The sequence below is a fragment of the Lygodium microphyllum genome, chromosome 20 (assembly GCF_053477565.2).
Source record: "Lygodium microphyllum isolate KBCC chromosome 20, Lygodium_microphyllum_v1.1.10, whole genome shotgun sequence".
Classification (NCBI taxonomy): domain Eukaryota; kingdom Viridiplantae; phylum Streptophyta; class Polypodiopsida; order Schizaeales; family Lygodiaceae; genus Lygodium; species Lygodium microphyllum.
Genome location: NC_141154.1, coordinates 113767484 through 113788236, shown reverse-complemented (window position 1 = coordinate 113788236; position 20753 = coordinate 113767484). Strand labels below are relative to the sequence as shown.

Below are 20753 nucleotides of genomic sequence, written 5' to 3'. Positions count from 1 at the left end.
CTTGTATGTGCTTTGTCTTTGCACGAAAGACAGGATTCTGTGCTAGCATAATAGCACTTTGACTATCACAATGGAGAACAGGTAACTCTGTGATGCCAAGCTCTTCCACCAGACGTGAAAGCTATAAAGCCTCCTTACATGCCTTAGTGGCAGCTACATACTCTACCTCTGTAGTAAACAATGCAACACACTTTTGTAGCCTGGAGATCCAAGAGACCGCTCCTCCTGTGAAAGTAAACACATACCCATAAGTGGACTTCTCGCAGTCCGCATGACCAGTATAGTTTGCATCCGTAAAGCCAACAACAGATGCCTTCTGCTTTCCAAAGTAGATGCACAACTCCTTTGTGCCTTTGAGGTATCTCATAATACCTTTCACTGCATCCCAATGCTTCTTGCTAGGGGTTGCCATGTATCTGCTAACCTCTCCCACTGCAAAAGCAATGTCAGGACGTGTAGCAACCGTAGCATACATCAAACTGCCAACAACTCAAGCATATGGTATCTTGGCCATTTCAGCCTTCTCATCATCAGATGTAGGGCTGTTCTCTGCACTGAGTTTCACATATGGAGGCAATGGAACCCCAATTATTTTCCCCCCCTCCATATTGAAATGCTGCAAAACTTTGGAGATATACTCTTGCTGAGATAGATAGAGTAAACCTTTAGATCTATCTATGAGTATTCGCATGCCAAGAATGTGATTTGCATCACCCAGATTCTTCTTGTCAGAGCTGCCATGAAGACTTTGCTTCAATGAATCCAAGGCATGAGTATCCCTGCCAGCAATCAGTATGTCATAAACATACAAAACCAAGATAATCAGGTTGTCATCTGCTGCTTTCTTGGTGTACAGGCAGTGATCCACTTGACTTCTATGAAAGCCTTGGGACTGCATGAATGTATCAAACTTATGATACCATTCTCTTGGTGCTTGTTTCAACCCATACAAACTCCTTTTGAGTTTACAGACCATTTGTTCTTTCCCTTGTTCAACAAACCCTTCAGGCTGCTGCATATATATGTTTTCATGCAGATCACCATGTAAAAACGCTCTAAAAAGAAAAACAAAACTGAAAAAGAGAAATTAACTGAATGAACAAGTGCAATAATGTAAATGTGTATGTGTGTGACAATGCTATGGAAGACTTGAAAATGAAAGGCTAAGTGTGGGGCCACCATTGCATATGGTGAGGTGGGAGATAGTCCTAGATGAAGGCAAATGTGATGTGGATACATAAAGTGCAATGGATTAGTGCTAGCAGACCAATCAGTCAACCCCTTAGGAGTAGAGTAGGATGGCCGTTGAGGCTGCCCGCCTAGTAGCCGTGGGGGACTAAAGGAGCAAATGGCCATTGTGTAGTCATAGATTTTTGTTGTGGTTTTTTTGTAGGAAGACCTTGGGCCTTGGTATGACACTCCTTGTCCACATGGCCTGACCTCTGGCAGTGTATGACACTCCTTGTCCACATGCTCGACCTCTGGCAGTGTGCAAAATCTATTCTTCTTAGGAATTTATTGCCAAATGGGTCGTGTTTCTTTGTTTCTGTCGGAGGAAGTGGTGTGACCCTTGTTTTGGCTTGCCTTCACATCTTGCGAGTTCTTGCTATTGTTGGTTTTCCCTTGTGAAGAAGAGGCAATCAACCTTTGCCCCTCTGAATAGATGTGAGTGAAGGAGTTCTTGTGGACTTGATCATGTAGCCTTGTGTAATGTAAGAACTGACACTTGAACTCCTAGAAGGTTGTCAATCTAGGCAATGAGATAAGGTGCTAGATAAAATGGAAGTATCTGTCGGGCAACTTGTTCAAGAAGAAGGTGACTTGATCGTCGTCTGACTTTGGAGAGCCAATAGTGGCAAACTCAGCTAAATGGAAAAAGCTCAAAATTGATGGTTATACACGGAGTATGATTTCGAGCTGCATAGCAGTCAATGAGATGACTCCAATGTTCTGATGCAAGAGAGAATTGCTGTAACTGAGAGTGAAACTCAGGAAGCAAGCTTGACATTGGCTGTGGCATTGCGAGCTCTCCATAGACGGATGCAATCAGGGTGGGCTAGTAGGTGAGGGTTAGACATAGGCTCAAGACCAACAACGAGGTTCCAAAGACCTTGAAACTCAAGCACTTGTTGCATATAGTTCGACGAAGTAGTGAAATTCAACCCTTTGAAATGAGTTTTATCCATGAAGACATTCTTGGCCGAGGCAACAGGAATGGTAGTGCTCAGATAAGGTGGATAGGGTGGGTATTGTGGTGGAAAGTACACTTGGAAATGTGTCCCATAGCCCACTAGGCATTCGAGAAGTGTAATGTGTGCATGGGATGACTAGGCATGGCATTGTTGCCACATGAGGACCCCATGGTGGAGGGATAGGGATACGTGGAGTAGAGGATGGAAATCCTTGTATAGGAGTGACCCATGGAAAGTGTGATAACACACCATAAGCGGAGGATGGAAATCAAACATTTGAGAGGTCATAGTGTGCGTCTAGCTGGGGGTAGTGAGGGTGATGTCCATCAGAGTTGTCCCAGGTGGAAAAGATGTGCCTACATGAAGAAAGGTAGAGAGACCTGTGTTAGGGGGTGGCATTCCTAGTAATGAAGTCCCATAGTGCAGAATGGCTTGTGGAAAAGGGTAGCTGACAATGTTAAGAGGTGGAATGCTCCCTAATGAGGCATCGTGATGTGAATATGGAATAGAGAATGAGAATGTGCTAAGATTGGAGATAGAAGGTCCAATCCTAGTGTGGTAGAGGCAGATGTGGAATGTAAGCGAAGGTTTTGAAATGAGGGTGATATGGCTTCAATAGAAGAGGGTGGGATGGTGACCATTCGGATCCTGCACACCAAAAGGCAAAATAAGAGAGGGTTTTGATTCAAACGACTTAAAAGGATTATACGAACTTGAAATAGAGCCTAGCAAAGTTGATAAAGATGGATCACCAATCGTCCCAAATTTCATATTGCCTCCATGATTAGGAAGGTGGCCAGCCTCAGACCAACTTGTCTGGAAGGAGTAGCAAAACGGGAATAAGGGATGTCTTTTGGTCCATACTTGTTGCATAGGTACTCCTCAAACTCCTTTGTGAGGTTAATGAAATGTGGAATATCTGGCTTGGGTGTAAACATAGAGGGTAATGGTGAGGGTGAATGTGGAGTGTCGTCTTTCTCGCGAAGTCCATAATGCATCCTCAAGGCCTCCAGTTATGGAGAAGCTTGATAAGATATCATGGGGTCACAGAAGGTGTTTGTGACATTATGATTCGGTTACGAGTCATATTGTGTGCCTCGTGCAAAGACTAACACTCTAACACTCCACAATATCCATAGGATGCTCTTTATAAGAGCATCGGCTCTGATACCATGTAAAGAAGAGTGTGGAGGCATTGCTAGGGTTTGCATTGAGGAAAAAAAGAGTGTACGATCAAGACAGAAGCACAATGAGACAAACACAGACACAGAAAGCAAACCTTAAACCCTAAACACACAACTCAAAACTCAAACACAAACAGAAAAAGGAATAGAAAGAACACAACTCTGAAGTGAATAGTGTGCCTAAGGGTAGAGTAGTGTGTTGGAGAGTGATGTCCACTGGAGACGGATCCCAAGCATTGTGATTGTTGAGCTAAAAATGCATTTGCTTTACTTACACAGCCCCAAAACTTGCTTAATTAATGAAGAAACCTAGCTTAAAAGAAACGCGATCCTAGAGAGTTTTTGTGTCCCATAAGCACAAACCCACTTGGAAGGGCCCAAACTTTCTATAAATACGTATGCTGCCCTCCATTCAGCCTATAATCTCATTTTTGTAGATTTTAGGTGTTTCAGCTTGTTGCCCACATCCCGTTCGTCGAAGACATCTTAGCCAAAGCCAAAGCTGTTCATTGCTGTCTACATGAGTTGGGCCTAATTTCCAGTCCTCTTCTCGCAGTTTGGAGCTGATCTCAGCCAGGCGACTGCTGTTCTTGAACAGACTTGTTGCCGTATTGTCCTGCATCCGTTTTTAGTGTTTATCTCTCCTGCAAGTTTTCTTGCATGTGTTTTTAGTCTTTCTCTCTCACGCAGTCTATATTTTTAGTCTCTCTCTCTCTCGGAGGCTATCTTTCCTATGTTTTCAGTCTTTCTCTCTCACTACTGTCTGCATTAGATTCAACTTTTCATTGCTACGTTTGCTGGTGTTCGATATTCAAGGACTGCCTTGTTGCGATTCGGGATCCGTTCAGAGTACGACACACTCTCTAGCTCATCACCCCTGCCCTGATCCTTGAGATTTAGGAGTTTGAGGTTTAGTCTTCATTCACTGCATAGTGTGTTTGCTACATGAGCATTGTACATTTAGCAGCTATATCACTTCAGTTATTTTCTATGTTCATTGTCTTTGAGTTACCTTGTTCTTTTATCAGTCTGTGCTTTATCGTACAATTGTTATTTGTGTTTATGTGTCAGAGTATTTCTTTACATGGTATTAGAGCTTGGTACTCTCTGAGAAACCTAGGCCTTTGATTTGAAAGCTCTCCGCAAGAAGCAAGAACAACAGTAGGTTCAAATGACTTTGAACACATTAACACCGATTCGGTCTCCACAAAGTTCTGACATGGTGGAAGACACTTCTGACAACACAAAAGAAAGGCTATACAAGCTTTCCACTGAAGAATATCATGTGATCATGGATTTTAGACGAAAGAAGATTGAGGAGCTCGATTGAAGGGTTGCCCTTTAGAAAAAGCTACTCAATGAAGGTATGCATGAATTTCTCTCTTCAAATGTTGCGCATAAATTTGATGATATTGTAGGGCCATCGAGACCTCCCTTAGGGATGGGGTTCCCTATTGGAGAAGGAGATCAAGAGTATATTTCATTCTTTCATCCTCTTTCGTCCACTCCTGTGCAAGGTACTTTAGATTCGTCTTTTGTTCCTTCGTATTTTACCTCTTTTGCTTTACAATATACTGATAGAAATCACAAGGAAAATAGAGTACAATCTGTTGACTACGGAAAAAGTTCTCTTGAGGACCAATTCTTGTATGTTAACACATGTTATGGGGATTATAAGAAAAAGCCAGGTACCTCTTCTTCTATCCTTTCTTCTTTTCAGTTTACTTCTCAAAATCAGAATGAATTTGGTGTTTCTATTTCTACATTGCATGATGCATCATCATCATCATCATTTCATTTTCAATCATTAAATTGTCAAAATGAACAAAATGCATCTGCACCTTTCACACCACAAATTCAAAACCCATCCATCCCACCACATTCTTCCGCTGCTTCTCCACTTTCCTTTATACCATTTACATTCCCCTATCAAACACCTAATGTTGCATATCACACCGCACCTGGGGGTTATGGAAACATAGGCACTGCCTTTAGGACCTCATCCTTTCCTTTATCGGGTAGTGTTGCACCTTCTTCTCACACACTTTCGAGATCATTGTAGCCTGGGTATCCCCCTAGCCTCTCCCAAGTGTGGATTAGTTGGTACCACAGCTTGCTTCTATAGCATTACCTAGTGGACCTCTTGGTCATTTTGGTGTGCCGTACCCCAGCCAAGCTTTGGATAGGGCTTTCCTCCATCAAGTGGTGTTGCACCTTCTTCTCACACACTTTTGAGATCATTGCAGCTTGGGTATTCCCCCCAGTCTCTCCCAAGTGTGGATCAATTGGTACCACATCTTGCTTCTATAGCATTACCTAGTGGACGTCCTGGTTATTCTATTGTGCTGTGCCCTAGCCAAGCTTTGGATAGGGCTTTTGTGTGCCAATGCCTCCACTTTCATGAGCACCTCATGGAAACATTCATGTTTCAATGTTTCCGTATCAATTGATGCTCATTGGACACTCCTAGCTTATTTCTGCCTACCCACCTTTTCCCCCTCATTCTTCCTATTAGACACACCCTCCACCACCATCTTACCCTCCACCTCCATCTTATCCCACTTTTTCGACACCTCATGGTTCCATCTTATCTTCTACCAAGCATGCTTTCAATGATAAGACTCGTTTTAACGGGTCAAACTTTACCACTTGGTCGAACTTGATGAGACATGTCTTTGACTCCCAGAACCTATGGGATCTTGTGCAGGGGTTGGAACCTCAACCTGATCCCATACTTGTTCCATACGAGGTTGTTCGCTCATGGAAGGCTAGGAATGCCTTCGCTATTGTCGAGATTATGTAGGGCTTATTGCTTGAGTTTCATTGTTAACTTTAGCATTTTGACTTCATGTCAGAGCGATGGGCACACTTGACTGACCGCTATGCGGCTCGAGATAGGACCTGTCGTATAAATCTTGACCATGAGCTCCAACTCTTTAAAATCACTGATTGGGATGACTTGAAAGTCAATTTGATTGAGTATTGGCGATTTCTTGCCGAATTCTTCACTACGGGGACTCCCAAGTCCTTTGACGATCAAGTCACATTGTTTCTGAACAAACTTTCTAGGAAATACTTCAATTTTGTGGAAGGTATAGTTTCAAAGTCTACCATGCCTACTTTCTATGAAATTGAGTGTCAGTTGTTGCGTTGCACATGGTTGTTCGATCAATTTTATAGGAAATCCTTCTCAGAGGGGACTCTTGTTGCTCATTCTTAGAAGGGGCAACAAGCGAAGGGCAAACAAAAATCAAACCTCTACTCAAAATAAAAAACAAAATCAATTCGGGGAATCCCAAGGAAACTCCCAGTCACAACTTAAACAAGGGTGGCAAAATGTACCTAAAAAGAATAGGTATTGTCAACATTGTCAAAAGGTTGGTCATTTTAACGACGAGTGTCAATCAAAGGCAAGAGGCACAACACCCAAATCTAAGTCTCAGACCCTTGCTCCACAGTCGGTCAACCCCTAGCAGAGGAGGCAGGGTGATAGCAAGGGGCAGTTTAAAGGTCAGGCTCATATTGTCATTGCTCAGCCGTCTCAATCGACAATGTTCTCAACTCCAAAGGGCTTGTTTCACTAGTTTGCAGAGGCCCATATCGTCTATATAGAGACATCAGATGTGAGTCTCGTCCACATTTGTAAGTTGCCTCCCGACGGGGTTACCGTAGAGGCTCACTTGTCACAACCAAGCACGTCAACTCCTGTTTAGATTATGGATAGTGGAGCTATACATCATTTGACTCCTATAGTAGACATTTTCTGTTCTCGAGCCCCTGCATCTGGGCGGGTCCGTATAGGAAATATCTCCTTGGTCAAGATTCAGGCTCAAGGTAGCGTTAGTTTTGCCATTGACAAGGGTTCGGATCTGGCTTTGCTGGACAATGTATACCGTGTCCCCCAACTTGGGGTGAACTTATTATCTATTTAACAGCTTTGCCGATTGGGGCAAGTAGTTTTCTTTATAGTAACCACAGTCGAGATCCTTGACTCTCAGATTGGTTTAGTTATTGCTCGCGGTGAGGCACAACCTAATGGCCTTTACCACATGACTCACTTTCTGACCGAGCCGTCAGCTGAGGGCTTTGTGTTCCACAGCTTCCAGGCATTAGCCACATCTCGGGAGTCTACGAACAACAAGCGTCTTTGGTACTTCTGCTTAGGGCATAATGATTATGACTCTCTTTATGAGTTATCCTGCCATCAATAGCTAGTTGAGAGCCTTCCCTACTTAAACCTAGCTTGCGATGTCTGTAAAGCTTGTCAGCTCGAAAAGCAGCACCGTATCCCATTCCCTCAGCAGTCCACACATTGTGCTGAGGAGCCTCTTAGATTGATTCATGTTGATCTTTGTGGGCCGATATCCACTGTTGCCTTGAATGGCGTGCTGTACTTGTTTTTGATAGTGGATGATCATTCTAGATACATGTGGGTGTACTTTCTCAAGCATAAATCCGATGCTTTTACCTATTTTTCTACTTGGGTGTTGCTGGTTCATAACCAGATTGGTCGTTGTGTAGGTTGCATGAGGAGTGATAGCGGTGGTGAGTTTATCTCCCACGAGTTTTCGGAGTTTCTACTGAAGTATGGCATCTCTCACTAGCTCACCTCTACTAACTCCCCCCCTCTCAGAATGGGGTCGTAGAGTATAGGAACTAGACAGTCATGGAAATGGCACTCTCTATACTATTTGTAGCAGAGCTTCCCGAGCACCTTTGGGTTGAGGCTGTTAACACTTCGGTGTACATCCTCAACCGGTGCTCGACTATGGCTCTTCTTCAGAAGACCTCGTATGAGGCGTTTTTTGGCTCTCGGCTTGTTATTTCTCACTTTAGCATCTTCGGGTGTCGTTTTGGGAGATGCATTTTTGTGTCTCATCAGAAGTACGCATTTTAGCTAGTGGAATAGCACACTTCGGATTAGACACGGCCTGTGGCCACGTCTATTGATCCTACTATCCACTTGTCGAAGGATACCCTAGGACAGCCCTTCAATGCACATACCTATAGCTCTGTTGTAGGAAAACTTCTTTGGTTAATTCACACTAGGCCAAATTTAGCTTGCTTAGTTAGCATACTCAGTCAGTATTTCATAGTAGCTAAGATGTCACATTGGATTGTATGTCTTCGTGTGTTGTGTTATTTATGGTGTACTTATTCTTATGGCCTGACATATGGTTCTAGTTTATGTTTGCAGGGGTATACTGATTCTGATTAGGCAGGAGATCCCGATACCTGGCGTTCCCATGGCGGCTACCTCTTTACCTTGGGCATGACTCCCATTTCCTGGTCAAGCCGTAAGCAGGAGACGGTGGTAGCTTCCAGCCGAGGCTGAGTATCAGGCTCTCTTCAATGGCACCACCGAGGCCATCTACTTGAGGAGTTTGCTGGCAACACTTCATTTTCCATGCGACTCTCCCACCGTTGTCTACTACGACAACTAGAGTACCATTGCCCTTACGGGCAATCCGATCATTACACCATGGATGCGACATGTGGGAGTCCACTTCCATTTTTCCAGAGAGCAGGTTGAGCTAGGCACTATCCGCCTAGAGTTTGTGCCTACATTCGACAATTTTGCAGATATTTTGACCAAAGTGGTCAACTGACCGGTTCTTGAGTACTTGTTACCTAGGATCGGTTTGGGTACACCCTCTCCTACTTTAGTTTGATGGGGAGAGGGTGCTTTCCCTTCTAGTTTGAGGGGAGGGGGGCTTCTACTCTTAATAGTGACAATGATGATGCTTACAGTTTTTAGACATTCATTCATTTATTTTTTTGTATTGTATTATGGACATTTGTAACTTCATCTGCACTGAGAGGATGATATGATCCGCCTAGAGTTTGTGCCTACATTCGACAATTTTGCAGATATTTTGACCAAAGTGGTCAACTGACCGGTTCTTGAGTACTTGTTACCTAGGATCGGTTTGGGTACACCCTCTCCTACTTTAGTTTGACGGGGAGAGGGTACTTTCCCTTCTAGTTTGAGGGGAGGGGGGGGGGGGCTTCTACTCTTAATAGTGACAATGATGATGCTTACAGTTTTTAGACATTCATTCATTTATTTTTTTGTATTGTATTATGGACATTTGTAACTTCATCTGCACTGAGAGGATGATATGATTGTAAAAGGGTGCTTGGGCAAGTGAACAATTCCCTTGCGAGGGCACTGTCCAAGTAGCACTGTTGCATTGCATCTTGTGTGAGCATGACATCTTGCATCGCCCTTTGCATTACCCCGTGCATTGGCATTCTTTTCACGTAAACATGCATTTGTGCGCATTTATCCCTTTTCAATCTTTTGGAGTGGTCGACTCTGGATCCACCATATTCGTGGCATTGGCCATGGCAGTCTCCAAGGCAGTTTTTCCTTAGTTTGCTTGCTTGCTTCACATATATGCTATATCCACATCTTAGCATTATTCTTCTTCACCGACATCTAGTAATGGTAGGAATAATATACTTGTTTTATGAAGGTCTTGGGTCTATTGACCATCCTTTATTACTCTCCCATTTGGGGGTACGGATACTCAATAGGACGAAAATTGATTTGAACCCACACTTAATGCTAAACCTATCAAATTCCAAAAAAAAAAAATAAAAATTCCATAGCTGATTCCATCCGCCTTTGAAGGGCTTGATAGGCCATTGGATAGCCGATGTGCACCCTTTGTTTGATGCCCTGTCCTCTCTAGGGTGATCACTTAGGCTCCCTTGGTAAGATTACCATCACCTCTGTAGTCTTAGTAGGCCACTGGGTAGCCGATGCACACCCTTTGTTCAATGCTCTAGCTGCTTTGGGATGAGATGCCTTGGGGTAAAAGATTCTTCTCATGGCACTGTTGTTAGGCCTGAGAGGAGCTGTTGAGCTAAAAATGCATTAGCTTTACTTAAATAGCTCCAAAATTTGCTTAATTAATGAAGAAACCTAGTTTATTTAAAAGAAACGCAATCCTAGAGAGTTTTTGTGTCCCATAAGCACAGACCCACTTGGGAGGGCCCAAACTTTCTATAAATACATATGCTGCCCTCTATTCAGTCAACAATCTCGTTTTTGCAGATGTCAAGTGTTTCAGCTTGTTGCCCACATTGCGTTCGCGGAGGACATCTCAACCGAAGCTGTCCATTGCTGTCTACATCAGTTGGCGTCTTATTTCCAGCCCTCTTCTCGTAGTTTGGAGATGATCCCAGCCAGGCGACTGCTATTCCTACACAAACTTGCTGCTGTACTATCCTGCTTGCGTTTTTAGTATTTTTCTCTCTTGTAGGCTATCTTGCCTGCATTTTTAGTCTTTCTCTCTCCTCACTGCTGTTTGCATTAGATCCAACTTCTCACTATTGCGTTTGTTGGTGTTTGACATCCTAGGGCTGCCTTGCTGCGATTCGGGATCCGTTCAGAGTACGACACTCTCCATCTCATTACCCCTGTCCTGATCCTTGAGATACAAGAGTTCGAGGTTCAATATTCATTCATTGCATAGTGTATTTGCTGCATGAGCATTGTATATTTACCAGTTATATCACTTCAATTATTTTTTGTGTTCATTGTCTCTGAGTTACCCTAACCCTAACTGTATTCTTTTATTACTCTATGCTTTGTCGTGCGATTGTTATTTGTGTTTCAGTGTCAGAGTATTTCTTTACAGTGACCACCAGTTGGAGTGATAGAGTGAAAGAAACACCAAACGACTGATCACCAGAGTGTAAGGAGATTGAGGTGACTATAGAGGATGATGCCTGATGATGTGAGCGAAGTAGTAAAACACTGCAGTAGAACACCACAACAAAACGTAGTACCAGAACGCCGTAGTAAAATGCCGCATTAGAATGTTGTAGTAAAACGAGGTGATGGCAGTAGTCACGAAGGCTAGACAGCCACGTGTGTGTGGACTGATGGTTGAAATCTACACTCAAGGGTGAGAAACCTGCATAGTAGGGATTAAGGCTCTGAATGGGGGGTAGCTTATCTATTTATAGATGAGGATGGACCTTCCCAAATTAGGGTTTCATTGAACTCTCTCAAACCGCTCCCCGTTTTAGGGTTTTCATTAAATTAAGCTGTTCAAGTGACTTATCAGCATGGAATGCATTTCTTAGCTCAATAGGCTAGCCTTGAGATTTACAATGTATAAACTTGTCATGAATATAGGACATCTAGTCAAGCAATGATCTAGGAGGCATATCCACACCAATGGGATATGCCAAATGCCGGGTAATATCACCTTTAGAAACAACTCCTGCCAGCCAAATACTTGCAAATCAGTCTTTGTAAAAGAAATCAATGTAGATTTTTACGCATTTATATGAAGGCCCAAGGTTAAGCCAAACAAACGCCAAATAGCCATAGCTTGATTCACATTGCTCTAATTAGCCTTAAGAAACATAAAGGAGTTATCTGCCAACGATTGACCTAGAAGTTGTGCACCACTCAGAAGAGATAAACCAACATTCTCCCCATCATCAGCCATTCTATCTAGCAAAGAGAGCATTGGGTGAGTGACCAATGCAAACAACACGGGACTAAGAGGACTAAGGCCCAAGGTTAAGCCAAACAAACGCCAAATAGCCATAGCTTGATTCACATTGCTCTAATTAGCCTTAAGAAACATAAAGGAGTTATCTGCCAACGATTGACCTAGAAGTTGTGCACCACTCAGAAGAGATAAACCAACATTCTCCCCATCATCAGCCATTCTATCTAGCAAAGAGAGCATTGGGTGAGTGACCAATGCAAACAACACGGGACTAAGAGGACATCCTTGATGAAGAGAATGAGATAAGGCAATCTCACTTGTGACTCCCTCATTGAGCGCAAATGTGCCACCATAGCAGCCAGAAACGTTAGAAACGTGTTTCATAAGTTTCTTTCAAGAGGGGGTAAAATAAGAAACGTGGGTTTTTTTATATAGGGATTTTTAATAGTTTTGACTGGGAAAAGAGGTTCTAAACCTCTATGGAACTCTCTCTTAAACAAAGAATGGCTAATTGAGCTTGAGTGATAATAGAGTCAATTGAGAATAATAAATTATACGTTACATATCCATGATCCATTATTGACTTGTCACTTATGTCAAAGTTAGTCTTTGAACAAGCTATACTATGGTTTAGAACTCAAACATTATGATTCATACATATCATACAAAGAAAATTGAAATTAACATGTAAATAGCCTATCTATAATATGGATTGAGTTAAGTTGCAACATCATGATTCTCATTTCAAAACAAACTGACAAAATGTCAAAATCGAGAATGAATCATAATATATCATAAATAACATATAAATGAGACTAAAGTCGTATAATATTCAAATCTCAATACAAGAATAGATACTAGATTGACAAAGTCCAATAACTAAACGAAATCACAAAAAAATCAGTCTCTCATTCAAAATCTTCAGTCCCTCACGAGTCATTACACATCATCATCATCATGTTTAACATTGCCCAATAGTTTTTGTCAAAAAAACCATGTTTTGGGTCCCAACTCACCAAAAAAATATAAAAAAATAAAAATGCCCACGTTTTTTACTCTTAAAAACGTTCCATATTTTAAGAAATGTTTCATAATTTTCAAATTCAAAGAAACACGTTTCTTAGTTGCTATGTGTGCCACTGCGTCCCGGCTAATAGTGTCAATAAGGTAGATCTCTCTTACAGCTTAGAAACTTAAAATATTTGGTGAAAAGGCCAATGGCCAAAGGCCGGGTGGGCACCCCATGTAATAGTACACATTGTACAATAATACATAAATTAAGTTATTGAAGAAAAAGGGTAACTAAGTACCCATTAAGAATATGTTGTGTGCACTCTCTCTCTCCCACCCTCTTGCACTCCATAGCTTTGACTCTACATCCCACCATTGATCCCCTCTCAACTAGTATCAAAGTTGCATTTGTGAGAGATCATGCTTAGAGTGAGGAGCAAGAAGAGTCAAGCTTCATCACGAGGTTGAGAATTTGAGCTTCTTTTGTGACTTTCATGCTTGTTGTCGAGATTGGAAACAAGGAATAATCTCCATACCAAGCTCTCAGTTTAAGTCAAACAAGTGTTCTAGCTTGAGGAGCCATTGAGGCCGATGTTGGGGGCTGCCATAGCCTGATTTGGAAACATTTGAATGGCCAATAGTGGCTGGACTCAAGATAGTTTAGTTTGGTTTGATTGCTCACAGCAAGAGATTCAAGTCGTGTATTCTATGTATGCAAGCACAAGGGCAGCTTGTTTTCAAAGAGCAATGGGTCAACTTAAGTGGAAAAGCATGGGCCCTACTTGCTGTTTTGAAGCTCAAAGCTTGCTTGTGTTAGTAAAGGATTTTACTCTATACCTCAACCTCAATCATCTTGTGTGCGTGCCACTGCAATGGTTGGTAAAGGTGCCTCAGATTCTGCTTTGAGGTTTGATGCACGGGGCAGGTTGTTACCCTCTCGAGATTCAACGTAGGGGTAAAGGATTTTACTCTAAACCTCAACCTCAATCATCTTGTGTGCCTGCCACTGCAATGGTTGGTAAAGGTGCCTCAGATTCTGCGTTGAGGTTTGATGCATGGGGCAGGTTGTTACCCTCTCGAGATGCATTCCATGAAGTTTTTTCTGATGTTCATTCTGCCCATTGATACATTTGTGACTTGGTTCGAATTCAAGCTAAGCCTGAATGGGTGGACTTGATGGAAGCAGATATTACTAAGGAAGAAGTGGAGAAAGCGCCATCCCATTACCATGCAGGGAGAAGCCCGGGTTAGGATGGCCTCCCTAATGAGCTATTTTCTGCCAATGTGGAGGAGCTTTAAAGACCCACTGGCTTGCCTTTTCCAGCATGTGTGGAGATCTAGATTGATGCCTTTGGATTGAAAGATTGCAATTATTCGTTTGCTGCCCAGGGTTCCTTCCCCATGTACTTTGAAACAATTGAGACCCATTTCAGTTATGGGTTCCTTGTGTAAAATCTTTTCCAAAGTCATTGCCAATAGATTGCAGAAAGTGTTCCCACAATTGACTCGCCCACATCAATATGGCTTCATCAAGGGACAGAACAATATGCATTTTGAATGGTTAGCTGGGGATTCATTATTCCAAAGTCTCTGGTCAGCAAGTTGTTATGATCCAGCTAGATATTGAAAAGGCTTTTGCTCATGTCAGCTAGTCTTTCATGCTGCAATTGATGACTACCATGGGCTTTGGTCCTCGCATGAGTTCTTGGATAATTAGCATTTCAGAGTACTGGTGTTTGTAGGTTAAAGCTAAAATACTAGTTGAATTGGTTTTTACACTGGCAATTCATTTGGAATGGAGTCATGATTTTGTCACATGCAGGTGGTGGTGTTTTTTGCCAAGGAATCAGGATAGTTGCATGCTTGTCTCATGTGAGCTTGAAAATGACAACCATGATACCATTTGGGATGTTGAAGCTGAAATTCAGAGAGAACTTGACACTTTGGAATTTTCTGAGAGTACTGTCAATTCAGGTTGGTGTACTTTTAAGATAACCTTCTTTGCTGCCATGCAGTGACTTTGTCAAATGCTATGTATTGGCATTCAGACCCATTGTATTGTTACTGATGCTTGCTTACTTCCATCAGGGAAATTCAAACCAGAAATTGTGGAAGAGAAGGAAAAAGAATATAGAGAATGCAATTATACAGAAGCCTTTGACAAACTTATGCAGAGAATAAACATACAGAGCCAAAATCTGCTTTTGTTTGAACACTCTATTTTGCCAGCAGAAAGGTCTCATGGTGAATGTTTAGAATCAATGGCTGAAGCAAACCTCGCAAGCCCACACAGAGAGGTTGGCATTGTGGGTGATGAGGAAAAACATTTAAAATCCCTGCTCCCTGTATCCAGTGTGGATTGCCTTGGAAAAACTGGTCATGTTCAAAAGTTTGAAAGAAATTTATGTCCAAATCTTTGGGAGAAACATGTAGTGTATCCTTCCAACAACATAAACATCAAAGATAGCTTCATAGTGGCACTGAATCAGCACTCGAGCTCAGAAGAAAGATGTGATGCCTTAAGTCAGGATAATGTGGTCCTCTTTGAACGAATAGTTAGTGATACTAAAAGGTTGCAGAATGGGTCTTTAAGTTCAGAAGGTATTAAGAATAACAATCATATTCTGGGAATGATTTGGACAGGAGGAGGAGAGAATCTCTGGCATTTAAAGGTGGACATTTTGACCTGATAACACTGGTTTACTGGCCAAAGACTTGTCACAAAGTTCAATGAAATTTTATTGTCCACCAAGAGTTAGAGATATGGCTTGACATTTTGACCTGATAACACTGGTTTACTGGCCAAAGACTTGTCACAAAGTTCAATGAAATTTTATTGTCCACCAAGAGTTAGAGATATGGCTTTCAGCTTAACTAGACATTTCAATATTAAGCATTGAAGTTTTCAATTATGCCTTAAAACCTTGCTAGTATCAAGTAAATTTTTTAAGAGGTTACAACTCTGAGTTCTCATTAGAACCTTGTCCATTAAAATTCCTCTTAATTGTAACTGACAGTACAAGAGAGAAAAAAGTAATTAGTTAAAATGCACTTAAATATATTTGATGCCAAGAAGCATGACTTGATGAAACTTCTAAAGGTCCTGTCATCTTAGTTGTTCATAAGGTCGTGTTATCTTTGAGGATCAGAGTGATTTTGAAGAAACTTCAAAAGGTCCTGTAACATTTTATGCCAGGACAGTGATTTTGAGGAAACTTCAAAGGGTCCTGTCATCCTACTTGTTGAAAAAGATGGATAATCTGTGTATGATGTCAAAAGTGGTTTGCTTAATTCCCTGCTGATCTCTAGACTAGCTACCTCATTGTGTGGATAATTATCATGCCTACAATATGCATTGATGCATCTGCATTATCCATCACCTTCTTCTTCTGGACATCCAACATGTAGGCCATTTATGAGACAGTCACTAATTGTCTAATCTGCCCTGATATGATACAAAGAAGTGTGAATGTGTGTATGTGATGGATGTGCAAAGTGCGATCTGTCATCTTGGTCCACACATGTGGTCTCTGATCGGGGCCAAAAAAGGGAAGGAGGGGATGCAGTGCTTCATGTTAAACCTTTACACAGCAGGGTGAAGCTCTGTCTACTCAATGAAATCCTTATTGAATTTGGCTGCATATGAGAGTCAAATTGTCTCATCTGCCCTGATATGACACAAAGAAGTGTGAATGTGTGTATGTGATGGATGTGCAAAGTGCAATCTGTCATCTAGGTCCACACACGTGGCCTCTGATCGGGGCCAAAAAAGGGAAGGAGGGGATGCAGTGCTTCATGTTAAACCTTTACACAGCAGGGTGAAGATCTGTCTACTCAATGAATTCCTTATTGAATTTGGCTGCATCTCAAATATTCACAACTTGCAGAGGCATATGTGTTGTGCACCCTATGAAAAGCACCTTGGTAAAATTATCAATAAGATACATTAAAAAGTTCAAGATCCTATATTCTAGAGTACAATGATATAAAGGAATCAAGGGAGACATCTCCTTGTCTCTCTCCTCAAAAGAGGTGTCAAGTACAAGGATAATGAAATAACCACTCAGGAAAGTTATGGTAGCAAATCATGTGGGGGGACTTCTAGGTGAAAGAAAGTGCTAGTCTCTGATCTGCTATTGATTTGACATCGGAGTGCATATGCTCCATCCCCATATGTAGGTCCTTTGTTCATGACCCACTATTACTCCCTTAGGTCACTGTTATTCTGACAGTTTGAGGGCTCCCCTCCAAACCTCATAGGCCCTTGGGCAATCCCAAATGCAGTGTCTTTGTGTCTCCTTAGCCACTCTGCATCTGAAACAAGCGGTTGCAGCTTTGCCAACTCCAACCGATTGCCTACTGCCAGACTCTTAAGCGCTCATCAGCCATAAGAAGAGTGAAATCTTCTGGAGCCAAAGTCTATCCTCCAATCTCCTCCATCTGTAAGTCTACTAAAAATATCGAAGTGATCCCAAGTCTAAAGCAGTGTTGGATTGTTTGGACAATCCTGATCCTGCACATCTGAATCCTCCTCCCTAGCATTGTAGCGTACTGGAAAGAGGGGATGTATTGTTCTTATTTTCTTTTGAAACTCAAGTGGAGGCAAGAGGAAGAGTTTCTTGAAATAGAACATGATGACACTCCGGAAGTTAATGCCTTTTGGATAATGAGATTGTGGGTGGCCACGATGCAGGACCAGCTCGTAGTGATGAGATAATTGGCATTTTGTGAGTATTGAGAGCATGTGATCAACCAGCAAATAAGCTTCTAAAATATCCAAGAATGGGGGTACCCAGCTCTCACATCCCCAGGATGAGAGGCCTCCACTTGGGTCATGAAATGAAATCGATAAGAAAGGATGTGGCAATGCTGGCCCATAGTCGTACTGAAAGAACTGTGACTAGGGCTGCCATAATCCCATGGACAATGCATCATGTTGTGCAAAAAGAAAACCTGAAGTCTTCCGAAGGGGAGAAACCTAGCAAAAGGAATGGGAGTTACATGTTGATTTAGAAACAGATAATAATGGAAAGACTAATATACCTCCGCTACCCATGATGACCCAGAATATTGACCCATAAGGACATGCATTCATCTAAAACCAGTGAAACATCTATGTAGGATCCTAGTTACACATGAGATGCAAGACAAGCTGTACCCACAACAAATAAACCTTAAGGGGATAGATAAACATCTAAAGATTCCAAAATGCATAAATCTGTAAAAAACTTCACTCCTTTGAGCTTGATGGGAGTTGGTGGTTGCAACTCATAATCGTATATATGTGTAGATGGGCCATATCTGGTAGCCAAATGCTCAACATTGTTATAAGCAAATTCGATTTGTGGGAGTTGACACTCCCAATCAGATTGCCTTCAGGAGAGACATGCACGCAACATATCCTCCATAGTCTGATTCGTTCTTTTGGTTTGCTCATTGGTTTCAGGATATTCTGAGGATGACATAGATAATTGAGCCTCTAGCTTTTGGAAGATCATTTGCCAAATATGGCTTGTGAACTCAGAATGGCTGTCACTAACTATTTCATTGGGCAAACTATATGGATTATAAAGAAACTCGACAAAAAGACTAGCCAGCTTGTGGATTTTAACGATCATGTTTCTCAAAATAAATCGATCCATTTTAGTCAGTTGGTCCACCTCAACCCAGACTGCATCATAACGTTGATTTGTGCAGGACAATCCCTCTATAAAATCTGTGGAGATACTACTCTACTTTTTATTGGAAATCTGTAGAGGATGCAACACCCCTGCATGTTTATGCCATTTGGCTTTATTGAGTCGACACTATGAGTATCATGCACATAATACACTCAACAAAAGTCATCATGTGCAGCCAATAGAAATATCAAGTAACCAAGGCCAAAGTCTTGCATGCTGGCATATGCACATAAGACACTCAACAAAAGTCATCATGTGCAGCCAATAGAGATATCAAGTAACCAAGGCCAAAGTCCTGCATGCTGGCATATGCTAGGGTGTCCCACACTTAGGCACATTGTGACACTTGCAGTCATTTTCTTGTGGATAATCTCATCATTAGGTGCACACACTTTGTCTTGTTTAAAGAGTAAATCATTTTTAATGAAATGCTTTCTGTCATCTTTCTCTTTATTTGCTAGCTTTGGATGCAAAAGCTTTCCGGGTTACTAGTTCCATGTTGGACTAATTGCCAGATGCTACCAAAACAAGGGTCTGATTGGCAATGCCCTTTTAGAGAAAGATAGAAATGAGTTGAGGCTTTCGTAAAAGATAAAGCACTTACCTTAGGGATTGAATTAAGTTATCGACAACCTTATATGTTTGTATCCTTATGGTAATAATGTCAAGATAAACCTCATACATAAGCCTTGTTCGTCTTGCCTTAGAGCCTTGTAAATGAGGTTGATTTGCAAAGAAACTCTAGCAAGTAATGTGGTTAGTCCAAATAATGAATTGGATGCCATATGTATAATGGCACCAAAGTTTTAAGGGCATAGAGTGGTGGAATGTATCTAGGCATTGGTGAGTTTATGGCTCTCATATGCAATAGGTTGGCCATCTTGGTATTATGCCCTATGGCTTAGTCACTAAAAGCTTTCTTAGGATTGATAATCTACAACATGGGTGAAGTATTGACTAATATTTCAATGTTGAGAAACATTGATTGAGATGGCTAGTCTAGACGATTGGTGGCCTTTTTGCATTGGATACCCTTAAGCAAATGGGTCAATGGCTCAACAATTTTAGCATAGTCTTTAATGAATATCTAAAAGAAATCAATGAAATTTAAAAATGATTTCACTTCCCTAATTGATTGACGAATAGGCCAATGGCGCATTCCTCTTACCCCTTTCATGGTCAATCCTAATGCCATCAATTGAGATGACATGTTGAGGGTGCAAAAGCCTCGTATGAAAAAACTCACACTTGGATAGCTTCGCAAAAAAGTGCTCTCATCTTAAGAGATGATAGTGATTGACATGTCTCTCCAATGACTTATTATAAATGAGTACATCATTGAGGAAGACAACTATCCACTTTTTCAAACATGCAAAACATCATTAATCGTTTGTTGAAAAGTTTTCGGAGTGCTGGTTAGCCCAAAATGTAGGACCAAAAATTGATAGGGTGCATACTATATTTGAAAAGTGGTTTTCAGAAAACCACATTTGATGATAATGAAATCTTAGATCAGCCTTGGTCAAGTATTTCACACCAGAGAGTCGATTGTTAAGATCATCCATCTTAGGTAAGGGATATTTATTCTTAATAGTCACCTTATCGAGGCTTTTATATTCTACACAAAACTGCATAGTGCCATCCTTCTTTTTGGTGAGAGGATATAGGCATGTCCCACAGGGACTGGCTTAGCTCAATAAAGCCTTTAGCAAGATAGCCTAGCTATTTGGTATTTCTCTTTTGGACTAGGGGTTGCCAAAAGGCATATGGCTATTGTAACCAGCCTTCCTCCTCGGATAGGGTGGTAAATAACCTCATTAAGCATTATTTACATCAATTAACAAATTCACAAAACTGAAATGCACACTTTACCATATACTCCTGGACATTGGACACCCTGTTGGCCCCAAAATTGGCACCCGTTTCGGTATTTATTTAACTTAATTGAAGAAGAAGTTGATGTACAATGGGATTCTCCCAATCCCTTTTGGTATTCCAACTCCCGTTGTTGTCCAAAATGACCAGCAAGTCTTCAATCTCATTTCCCCCTTGATTTGAGTAGTCGATTGGCTTTCACTTGCTTTGATGGAGATGGAAAATGCCCCAAATTCATTGATTTGCTAGTCCCTCCACCTGAATTTGACTAAAAACAGCTTCGGCCCTGTTGAATCCATGTCTTGGAGCTTCCAATTTTTGGCACGCTTCCCG

General features: G+C 41.6%; 1 protein-coding gene across 1 annotated transcript in view; it reads left to right on the top strand.

Moving 5' to 3' along the window:
- The window catches only part of LOC148019277 (uncharacterized), a 139692-nt gene that overhangs the window by 39186 nt on the left and 79753 nt on the right, over positions 1 to 20753 (top strand). Inside the window, exons 2-3 of the mRNA XM_087660871.1 lie at positions 14687 to 14838; positions 14953 to 15536. Of these exons, the coding sequence (XP_087516997.1) occupies positions 14724 to 14838; positions 14953 to 15536 (699 nt within the window). The 5' untranslated portion in view covers positions 14687 to 14723. The remainder of the gene's footprint in view (positions 1 to 14686; positions 14839 to 14952; positions 15537 to 20753) is intronic.